At 47.2% G+C, this 11,089-nt stretch overlaps 1 protein-coding gene across 1 annotated transcript in view; it reads left to right on the top strand.

Annotated features, from left to right (window-relative positions):
* Positions 1 to 11,089, top strand: part of DROSHA (drosha ribonuclease III) — a 127,781-nt gene that overhangs the window by 33,738 nt on the left and 82,954 nt on the right. Inside the window, exon 11 of the mRNA XM_012807049.2 lies at positions 7,548 to 7,634. Within this exon, the coding sequence (XP_012662503.1) occupies positions 7,548 to 7,634 (87 nt within the window). The remainder of the gene's footprint in view (positions 1 to 7,547; positions 7,635 to 11,089) is intronic.

Genomic DNA, 11,089 nt, shown 5'->3' with positions numbered 1-11,089 from the left:
AACCAAAAACAGAGTAGTACATGTATCTTGCTGAATATTGTCTGGGCAACAGGTGAACTTCTGGGGTATGAGATGCTAATCACAATGCTGATACAGCTGTATGAGATGGAGACTGGAGGCCTCTGCTGACTTTTTTGCCCTCAAACTCTGCAGGGTTGAGAACCTGAATCTTTCCTCAGCCTGCTTAAAAGACACTTTAAATTGTTAACTTTGGCTAAGCATAAGCTATCCCAAGAAAGCATGTCACAGGGATCACTCCTGAAGTGGCTGCCCACTTATCCTGTGTGCCAAAACCAGTCTCACTCCATGCCCCTGAGGGCCAAGGCTGTGAGGCCAAACACTGAAAGCTCCACTCCTGCCTGGCATCTCAGTCCTGGCCTTTGGCACTGCTCAGTCACTAGATCACTAACCCAAAGTCTCCCAGCCCGAGCCTTGCTCTGCAATCTTGAGGGCAGGGACTGCTGGGGCAGTTCTCCCACAATGGCTGCACCTGAGGCCCACAGCCAAAAAATGTTAGTTCCGTTCCAGCCTAGCGGCTCAGTTCCAGACCCTGGACGATGCTTAAAGTCACATGCATTTTCCCCCAAGTTCTTCCAAAGTAATTCAACCAAGTGCCCAAGTCCCCAAAAAACAAAACAACCCACAGGGAAGGTCTTCTTTGTCTGCAATCTTGCTGCTGTTGTAGTTACAGATACGGTAGCCTCATAGCAAATGCAACCACTTGCCACTTCTTCACTTATTTTGTCCTCCTGGGGTCCAGAAGTCTCTGGTTGTCTCCCTGTATCCCCAGAGAGATGGTTCTGGGCAGAGCCCACTAGCAGAGATGCCCGGAGTCTTCCTTATCCAATGACAGTGTACCTGGTTGCAAACAAGCTGTTACTCAGACACCATCTTGCTCCCTCCGCTCCATAATTCTTCATTATAGTTGACCTGGCCTTGCTCTGAAACCTCAGGGACCAGTATCATGATTCTCCCAGTGTGGCCTGCCACAAACTCCTCTTGGCATCTCTTCCCACTATTGCTACAGGATCTGCTGAATCACAGCCCCACCAGCAGTGTTGCCTGTGTTCCAGCCTGGAACAGTTTAGGAGTCTCTCTGGGCTCCGCTCAGTGCTGGCAGCCTCTTGTGCCATTCTGCAGCTGGACTGAGCAGTGTTTCCAGGAGTAGATTGTGCTGCCTCCTGAGCCTGAAAAGGCCCACTAGGTGTTGTGCTTTCTTCTTTATTGTAGGAGGTGCTAGATAAAATAATTTGTATTTACTTTGGAGGGAGTGTCTTGGCATTCCCCAGAGTATAGGGCTCCTAAAAATTCTGTGGCGGTGATCTGTGCATTTGCCTGAATCATCTTCTTTTTTTTGTAGAGACAGAGTTTCACTTTGCCGCCCTCTGTAGAGTGCTGTGGTGTGACTCAACTCACAGCAACCTCCAACTCCTGGGCTTAGGTGATTCTCTTGCCTCAGCCTCTCAAGTAGCTGGGACTACAGGCGCCCACCAAAACACCTAGCTATTTTTGTTGTTGCAGTTTGGTCGGGGCTGCGTTCAAACGCACCACCCTCAGTATATTGGGCCGGTGCCCTGCCCGCTGAGCCACAGGTGCCACCTGGCCTCTGAATCTTTGTTGAGTTTACCTTTCTTCCTCTGGGGTGTATGTGCTCCACCAGGGTCTCCAGCCTAATGAACATAATGGCAGAGGTGGGAAGGAGCAGTGTGATGTTCCGAGTTAAGTCCAGGTGGTCAGGAGCTCTTTGGATAAGATAGAATCAACATAGCTCTGAGGCAAAAGTGTAAATATCTGTGAACCATTGTGATTCTCATTTCTTGTTGGAAAGAAAGGAACACACTTGCCAAATCAGTCACGACTACTTTGTACCTGCTCTAACTGAGCTACGGCACCTGGTGCTGCAGCTGTAGTCAGAGCTGCTGTAGTGGGAGCAGCTGCGGTTGGACTGCTGTGCTGGGAGCAGCTGCGGCAGAAGCAGAAGTGGCTGAAGTTGCCATGGGCGGAGCAGCAGTGTCACAGCAGCCGTGGTGGTCTGTAGTCTGTAGTGATCCTCTACGATCCTTCTGGGGACAGATGTGTCAGTTAAGCAGAGTAGGTACCAACACCTCTGTGTCCTTCACGTCCTTAAGGTGGCATTAATCTCCACCATCCCCACAGTGCAATATTGTTTTAGATGCCTGGGTTGTGGGTGGCAGAGGTGGTAATTTGAGTGGCTTCTGCTTGCGCTTCTCTTTATGATAGTGCTGACTCCACAGGTCAGGGACCCCAGGTAGGGATGCTTTGGGTCTGCCAGGAATATCAACTCCAGGGTTGTATTCAGGTACATCTGTGGGTTTGGTAGACCCACTGTAAGCCAGACTGTGGCCCCATATTCTCCACTCTTGACTGGCGTGCCAGGGTGATGCCAAGTTTCCAAGTACCGGTGATGATTTGGAACTGTCTGGGTATTCCTCTTTCCACAGTATAGTTGCCCAGCTAAACAGCCATTAGGCCTCTTTGGGGCAGGACAGGCTTGTCATGATCATTTTTGCTTGTTATAGTGTCACAGGCCCTTCCACCTCTTCAGTCTGTGGATTTCAGTTAAAAAAAACTTGATCAGGCCTGGAACTGGGCAAGGGATAGTGTGACTAGAGTGACCTGCCTTCGGCCTCTGGGTTACCCAGTCTTCATTTTCTTATGTTAGTACAAACATAAGACAGGTAGTTCTCTTGTTGGTTACCCATTTATTTTGTGCCCAAGGACACAGTGTTATTCTATTTCTGTGACTCTTTGTGGGCCAGATCCCCTTAGCTGCCACTTGGACCCTGCTGCTCACAGTGAGGATGATGTGACCTGGCCTCTAGCCCTCTATCCCCATCAGCTGGCCTATCGAGTTTCAGGATTCTGTCATCCTTGCTGCTGCTGGCAGGCTTGCTCTCTGCCCACTTCTGCGTTCAGCACGGCCCACAGAGGCCAGCACTGATTTTCCTTGTGATGCTGGTGCCGCTCTCACCAGGACATTCCTTTTGGTGTGTACTCTGGGTCCTCCCATGGAACATGATTATTGGGTATATTTTGTAGCCGCAGATACTATATCCATTCTAACATGTCCACTTGGTCTGCCCCACTGTCTGCAATGGGCAGTTGTGGTGTTTCAGCTTCTCTCAGCATGACCATGGCTTTTTCATGCTTTCAGGAGCCATCCTAATAGGCAGTCCCCAGCCTGTCCCGGTGTCTTTGAATACTGACTGCTCCCGAGTCAGTATAGTCCTCCCTAACCACTTTTATGTTCTTGCCCTTGGGGATCAAGCCCTTCGCTCTGGTCTTCTGCAGACTCCCCTGGCTGCTGGCTCATTCTGGCTTTTGTACCACCTTTGGATATATTCTTTCCTCTCTCGGCACCTCCTCAGCTAGGTTATGTTGTGAAATACCCTAATTATAGGTGTAGTGGCCAGGAGGGGGACTGGTTGAGAGATGGGGGTGTGAGGGAGGATGGGGCTGTGGGAGCACTGTTACCTGGCAGGGTCTTCCATTGTCTTCTGGCATAAGTTAGATCACTCCTAATAGAGGGGTGTGCCATCTGTGTGCAGTCAGAAGGTTTAGAGAAATCTGGTGCATTAAAACCGCTAATGTCCCCATCCCAGGTTTCTAGGGCCCTGACCTTGAAATAACAGACCTGCCTTGGTTGGGTACTAATTGTCTTTGGGGTTGAGTCACTCTCACAGGTAAGCCCTGGGCTTGGTCCTGGCTTGTTCTGATCTCTCACTACAGGATATGAGAGTTTCTTTGTGTGCCTCTAGGAAGCCCTCTTTTTCACTCCTGGTTTCTAATTGCTGTTCTTTCTCCTCTGCTGTAGAGCAGTGGCTCTCCAAGTGAAGTCTTCCAACTAGCGTCACCTTTACCTGGGAATTTGTGGGTTCACCAGGTAGTGCAAATTCTCAGCTCGCCCAGGCTACTGCTTCAGAATCGGGGATGGGGAACAGGCACCTGAGATTAGCAGGCTCTCTGGGGTAATTTCCAGGCAGACTAAGGTTAGAGGAGCATGGTAGAGCATCAGTGGTGCTTAGCCGTAAGTAACCATCCATCCCTAAGGATAGCCATAGCCATTATCCTTTTAGCCACCATTTCTACTACAGTCACCTGCTTCCACTGATCCAGCCTCCTAAGTCATCATCTTTGGAAGCTTACTTGGCCTGCCGTGTGGTTCCAGGGGCTGTCTCTGTCCCACCCACAATCAGTGATGGGGTCGTCATTGCTAGTTGGGTGGTAAGTGATTTAGCTCCATTGCTAGTTGGGTGGTAAGTGATTTAGAATGCCAACTTAATTTCCTATTTTTTAAATCGTTTTTTATACTAGTTGCTACATTTCTGGGTAGAACTTTGGTAGACGCATATGCCAAGATGGAGTTTGGAATAAATGATGTTTGTTAGGGATCAACAGCTGTGAAAGGAAGAGGGTGTGAGCAGATGGGACAGAGGGATTTGTCAAACTATGAGTGAGGCCTGACAAAGCCCAGTCAATCTGAGTGTGATCTGGGGCAGGAGTATTGCCCATTTGAGTTGGGCCCGAACGGCTGGGCCTTTATACCTCTGCCTTGCTTGTACCTGACATCAGGGGAGGGGGCTGTGCAGCGGAGAGCCACCATCTGGAGGCTCTTTATAGCTGGGCAGCAGGTTCTTTCTTAAAAGGGGACCTGGGTGGCGCATCCCTGTGTTTATCACGATGTGCCCAGCGATGCCACTGATGCCATTTTTTGTTGTTCTCTGTTTTCCTTTTCCCATTTTATGCTCCACGCATGTTCCATTCTGCCACCTCTTTAGATGTAGGAAAATCCCCAAGCCGTGTTGTCCGAATCTCCACTGTAGTATACGCCAAAAGACATATGTGGCTGTAAGATTAAGGGTAACCGTAGGCTCAGCCTGTGCCCCGCAGGGCCAGAGGTACATGTCAGCAGTGTGGTACAGCCTAGCCCAGGGGTTTCTAGGAGACAAGGCCACCTAAGCACAGGGGCAGCTTTCATGAATCTTAAAACAAAGCTTGCCCTTATAAGAGTACCTTAAACTCCTTTTATGAGAGAAATACCTGGTAACTGACACAGTCTGAATACAGATTCAAGAAAAGGAAAGCGGTCCCTCTGAGAATGGTCTCTGAGTGGAGACCCCCAGTGAGCTGATCATCTGGTGGCCCCACTGTGTCTGGCTTGCTGCTGCCCTCTGCCCTGTAAGAGTGGCCACAGCAGACTGCCGGAGCATGGAGCATTGGATGCTGGCTCAGAGTTATCTTTGACACAAATCAGACTGAAGGGGAGAAGTCGCCCCTGGGCAAGCTGGTGTGCTGGGACCACAGAGAGCCCTCAGACACAGCTGGCAAGGAGGATGGGATTTGTGTGAGTAGTGGCATCCATTTCAATGGGAAAATCAGGAGAGGATGACTGAGGACTTGCTTGAGGTGAAGCCGTGTGAAAGGCTCCACAGGGGATCTGGTGGTCGTTATTCTGCTTCCTGGCAGAATACATGCATTTTGTCTATGCCTCTATTGTGGAAACTGCTGCAGGCAAAACCTGCCAAATTTATTCTTAAGACTGCTCCCAGACCCTAATAAAGGGGGCAGGCTCCCAGTAGGAGGTTGGTCCATATACCTCTGGCTTGATGAGCCAACCACCAGCTACTGTGTCTCTAATCCCTGCTGCATGAGGGAAGCACCTCCCCTGAAGGGTCCTGGCATTGTGACACCACAGTCTAAGATGGCTAAGGTAAAGCAGAAAGCTTCCCTTTTGTTGTCTCCCAGGCAGGAATCATAAGACTATTCCCCATAGACCCGGGGACTAATGCTGCTAGCAAGTCTGCAGTGCCCTGAGGCCACATTGCTGCCCCTCCCTTCCTCTGTGCACTCCTGATGAGACAGCGCAGCTTATCCAAGGGTGTGCCCCACCCTCTGCTGCCAGCAGCCCTCCAGCAGCACACCCCAGTCCCCCGCGCTTGCCTGAGTCCTGTCACAATCTGGCCGAGTCTCGTAAGCTGTTGAATGATGATCCTGAGCACACTGGGGTACTGCTGGCCACACCACAGGCATCGCCGCCTGGTATACAGCAGCTGCCACCTCCACAAGGCTCAGATGAGGAAACATGCCCCGGACACAGGAAAGTCTGCAAAGAGGTTTATCTCCTGATGCAAATGGGAATTCAAGCCTATTTACAGCAGCAGGGGCTCAGGGAGAAAGGCACTGCCCACCGCCGGCTGTACTGTGTGCACCTTCCAGGAAGTGATGTGCAGCTCCCAGGCCAGGAAATGCAACAGCTGGCAGAGACCTCCACAGACAGCCAGAGAGCTTCATTTCTTATTTATTTATTTATTTTTGTAGAAACAGTCTTTATTGCCCTCGGTAGAGTGCCATGGCGTCACACAGCTCACAGCAACCTCCAGCTCCTGGGCTTAGGCGATTGTCTTGCCTCAGCCTCCCAAGTAGCTGGGACTACAGGTGCCTGCCATAACTCCCAGCTATTTTTTGGTTGTAGTTTGGCCGGAGCCTGGTTTGAACCCACCAACCTCGATATATGGGGCTAGCGCCCTACACACTGAGCCACAGGTGCCGCCTGATAGCCTTATTTCTTAAGACCCTGTCAAGCTTATCCGGGAGCACACATTAGTGGGGGCTCCAAGCGCAGAGAGGTGGCTGTCAGCTGTCCCCGTGCCATACTGCAGTGACTGGTCACGGCTTGATGAACAGCATACCCTGTATGGGGTTCCTTACATAAAGGGCTGACCACTTACAACTAAGGCATTAAAGCATGCTCCAATGGTTTACAGCATGCTCCAGCGGTCACTAGGAGGCCTCATGACTGGCCAAACCAACTGCTGGCCCTGGTGGACACAGTCTCCAATGTTAATCAAGTTCTGTAGGTTCTCACCAGCTTGGGAAATGTCGAGAGGCACAACCATTCAATGAAGCATTTTCAGTAGCAGTTCACAGTTCTGCCCGACCACCCTGACTTGGTGCCTTGTAGCCAGAGATCTAATACCTGGCACCACTCTCCTGGGCCACCCCAGGCCTGGCACCCACAGACCCAATCCAGCTGGATACAACAAGGGCAGGTGACCCCTGCTAGCATCTACACCAGAGAGGGCTCCCAAATTGGCTAATCCCTGGCAAGCCTTCTGAGTCTCTCCAGACCATTTGATGCTGCTATGGCCTGCTCAGCCCCCTACCTGTCTGCAGGGGATAGCACCAGGTCTTCTGTGTGCACTAAGGGTCTGGGGTTGCTCCCCAGGGGCCCACATGGATGATAATCCTGGCATTTGGGGGGCCCAAAGCCACAGACATTTGGGCCTTATTGGATATCCCTGTTTCATTGGCATATGAGGAAACGGTTGAGAGCTGGTGACCGGCGGCCCCTTTTTATTCATCTAGTTAATAGTACAGTGTGAATGCTGTTCTTTCCTACCAGTCTGTGAAGGAATATACATAAAACCCTTTTTTTGTCAGAAGTAAATCTAGAAAATATAGTCTATTTTTAAACAAGAATATTTTGCTGCTTTCCTTGTTAATTCATTCTCCTTTTCCCCCCTCAGGCCATCAAGCCGTGTCGTCCTATGACCAACAATGCTGGCAGACTTTTCCACTACCGGATCACAGTCTCCCCTCCTACGAACTTTTTAGTAAGTTCCTGACAAAGTCAAATACTATATAATTTAAAATGTAAATAGAATAAAATGTGAATAGACAAAGTTACTGATACAGTTGTTTTTTTTCTTCACATTGAGTGATTCAATTCTTAGATGGTTTTTCTTTTAGAAATATTTTATTTTTATGTTGATAAAATTGTCCTCTATCACGATGGCATTTATTTCCATCTCCTTTCAGTATACTACTGCATATTTTTTTCATTTATATTGTTGGTGCCATATGATAGTCAAATCCATTGCAGCTGGTGAAATATGGAGCTGTAGGTGGGAAGAATTGCATAGAGCACTTCCACGGCCGTTCAAAGTTAGCAAACAGCTTATTTATTATTTAGTGACCAAAGAAGAAAATCTATTTTATATTTATGACGATAATAATGATACCTAAAATTTGTTGAATATGTACTATGTTTCAGGCACTATTTTAAGTGTCTGACAAGCTATATCTCCACTGCACAGTTCCGGCCCCAGTCCACATTTTACAGATGAGGTTAAGTAATTTGCTCAAGATTACTCAGCTAGGGCAGCGCCTGTGGCTCAGTGAGTGGGGCGCCGGCCCCATAAACTGAGGGTGGCCGGTTCAAACCCTGTCCTGCCCAAACTGCAACAAAAAATAGCCAGGCGTAATGGCAGGTGTCTGTAGTCCTAGCTACTCGGAAGGCTGAGGCAAGAGAATGGCCTAAGCCCAAGAGCTGGAAGTTGCTGTGAGCTGTGATGCAGCAGCACTCTACTGTGGGCAATAAAGCGAGACTCTGTCTCAAAAAAAAAAAATAGATTACTCAGCTAGTAAGTGCAGGGTGGTTATTGGAACCCAGGGAGTCTGTTCCTGTGCGTACGCCTGTGTGCTATCCCGCTATGCCATCTTGCCTTCCACAGTATGAAATTTGTTAATTCTGGTTATCTGTAGTCATCAAGAAATTTGAGTTTCAGAGTTAATTATTACATATTTTTACAACTTTATTGAGATACAGTTTAGATATCATACATTTTGCACATATAAAGTATATAATTCATTTTTAGTTTATTTACAGAATTGTAAAACTATCACTACAATCTCACTTCAGAACATTTCCCTCATCCCAAAAGAAACCTTCTACACATTAGCAGTTAATTCTTTCCCACCCCCAGCCTTAGGCAATTACTAAGATACTTTCTGTCTCTATGGAGTTACCTAACTTAGATATTTCGTAGAATAGGATCGTATAATACGTGATCTTTTGTGTTTGGCTTTTTTCTCCTGGGATAATCTGTTCAGGATTAACCCATGTTGTAGCATGCATCAGTACTTTTTATGGCCAGTAATACTCCACTGTACCATAGTGTATATATCTGAATGAATGTACACAGTAGACAGTTGACTGTCTCCACTTTTTGGCTATTCTTAAGAAAGCTTCTGTGTGGGTGGCGCCTGTGGCTCAAAGGAGTAGGGCCTCGGCCCCATATGCCGAGGTGGTGGGTTCAAATCCAGCCCTGGCCAAAAAAAAACAGAAAGCTGTGAACAATTGGATGCATCTGTTTGTGTGGATATATATTTTCATTTCTTAGACATATGCCTAGAACTGGAATTGCTGGACTCTAATATTTTGAGGAACTGCCAAACTGTTTTCCAAAGTGGCTGTATTACTGTCTCATCAGAAGTTCTTTTTATTGTATTTAATTTAGACCAGCTTTGCTGACTTTCTCAAATAGAAAATAATGGTAATATTGGCAAAACAAATAATACATATGGTAAAACCTCCACAGTTGACCACCTCCATACATTGACCACCTCCTTCAATTGGCCTAATTTTCGTAGACTGGACGTGTACCATGTGCGCATATCAGCACAGTGAGCCCAGCTCCTTCTGTTGACCACTTCGTGTGTTGAGCAGTTCGTTACAGTCCCTTCGGTGGTCAACTTACAGAGGTTCTACTGTATTTCTATATTCTTTAGCTTTCTCCTCCCCAAGTTGTTGTTTTTCTTTTCTTTTCTTTCCTTCTTTTTTGTTTAGAGACAGAGTCTCACTTTATTGCCCTTGGTAGAGTGCCGTGACAGTGTCACAAAGCTCACAGCAACCTTCAACTCCTAGGCTTAGGTGATTCTCTTGCCTCAGCCTCCCAGCCTCAGCTGGGACTATAGGCGCTTGCCACAAGGCCCAGCTATTTTTTTGTTGTGGTTTGGCCGGGCTGGGTTTGAACCCGCCAGCTTTGGTATACGGGGCTGGCGCCCTACTCACTAAGCCACAGGACCACCCTCTTTTTCATTTTCTAAGAGATGGGGTCTGACTGGGGTGTAGTGGCAGAGCTCACTGCAGCCACAACCTGCTGGGCTTAAGTGATCCTCCTGCCTCAGCCTCCCGGGTAGCTCAGAGTACAGGTGCACTACCATACCCAGCTAATCTTTAAAATATTTTTAGATATGGAGTCTTGCTGAGTTGCCCAGGCTGGTCTTAAGCTCTTGGCATCAAGTGATCCTCCTGAGTCACTGGGATTATGGATGTTAGCTACTATTTTCTTATGTATATATTATGTAAGAGAATGATATTTGATATGTAAATGTCTTTTAGATTATCAATCTTGATAATTACTTCTATATTTAATTAAAAATTAAAGATGGTGGCCTCTAAGACTGATGTAAGAAAGAGACTCCCTCATGCTTAGATTGACATTTGTGAATGTAAGTCCAGATTCAATTTTCAGGTCATTAAGATCTTTCACATCATGTGGGATTTGTTGTTTTGGAGTCTTTGGTTGGTTGGCTTCTCCTTGGAGAGGCTGAGATCGTGGAGTTCTGAGTTGAGCAGAGCCTTTCAGGCTGTTACTGGCCTTGGGCAGATTGATGTGGAATCTTTTTTAACTTTGCATTTGAGTTATTATCTTGTTCCTTTTAGGTCTTCTATTAGTTTAGAAATAAAGTTCAGTATGAACAGAACTGGTGGTATTGTGGGATTAAATCAAACAAGTTCCTAGAAAATAAAACCTTGTTCTTTTCTTTATTGCTCTTTCATAATAAATATCATTGATGGTCTTAGTACATAAACATTGTACTTAACCTCTGAAGCTGGAGAAGTTTGCCAAGCAAGAGAATTCTTTTCTAAAATTGCACGTTTGTATAAAGTTCTCTCTGATGTTTGGAAACATGTTAGCCGACTCCTGTGGGTTACTTTGTGTCTTGGTAGATTTCTGCGGGTTACTATGTTTCTCCTGTGGGTTACTTTGTGTCTTGGTAGATTTCTGCGGGTTATTATGTTTCTCTCCTGGGTTACTTTGTGTCTTGGTAGATTTCTGTGGGTTACTATGTTTCTCCTGTGGGTTACAAAGTCTTGGTAGATTTCTGGGGGTTACTATGTTTCTCCTGTGGGTTACTTTGTGTCTTGGTAGATTTCTGTGTGTTACTATGTTTCTCCCGTGAGTTACTTTGTGTCTTGGTAGATTTCTGCGTGTTACTATGT

This window comes from Otolemur garnettii, unplaced genomic scaffold (assembly GCF_000181295.1).
Source record: "Otolemur garnettii isolate 467f Iridium unplaced genomic scaffold, OtoGar3 scaffold00063, whole genome shotgun sequence".
Taxonomy (NCBI): domain Eukaryota; kingdom Metazoa; phylum Chordata; class Mammalia; order Primates; family Galagidae; genus Otolemur; species Otolemur garnettii.
Note: the sequence above shows the minus strand (reverse complement) of the source record. Positions and strands in the feature narration are given on the sequence as shown.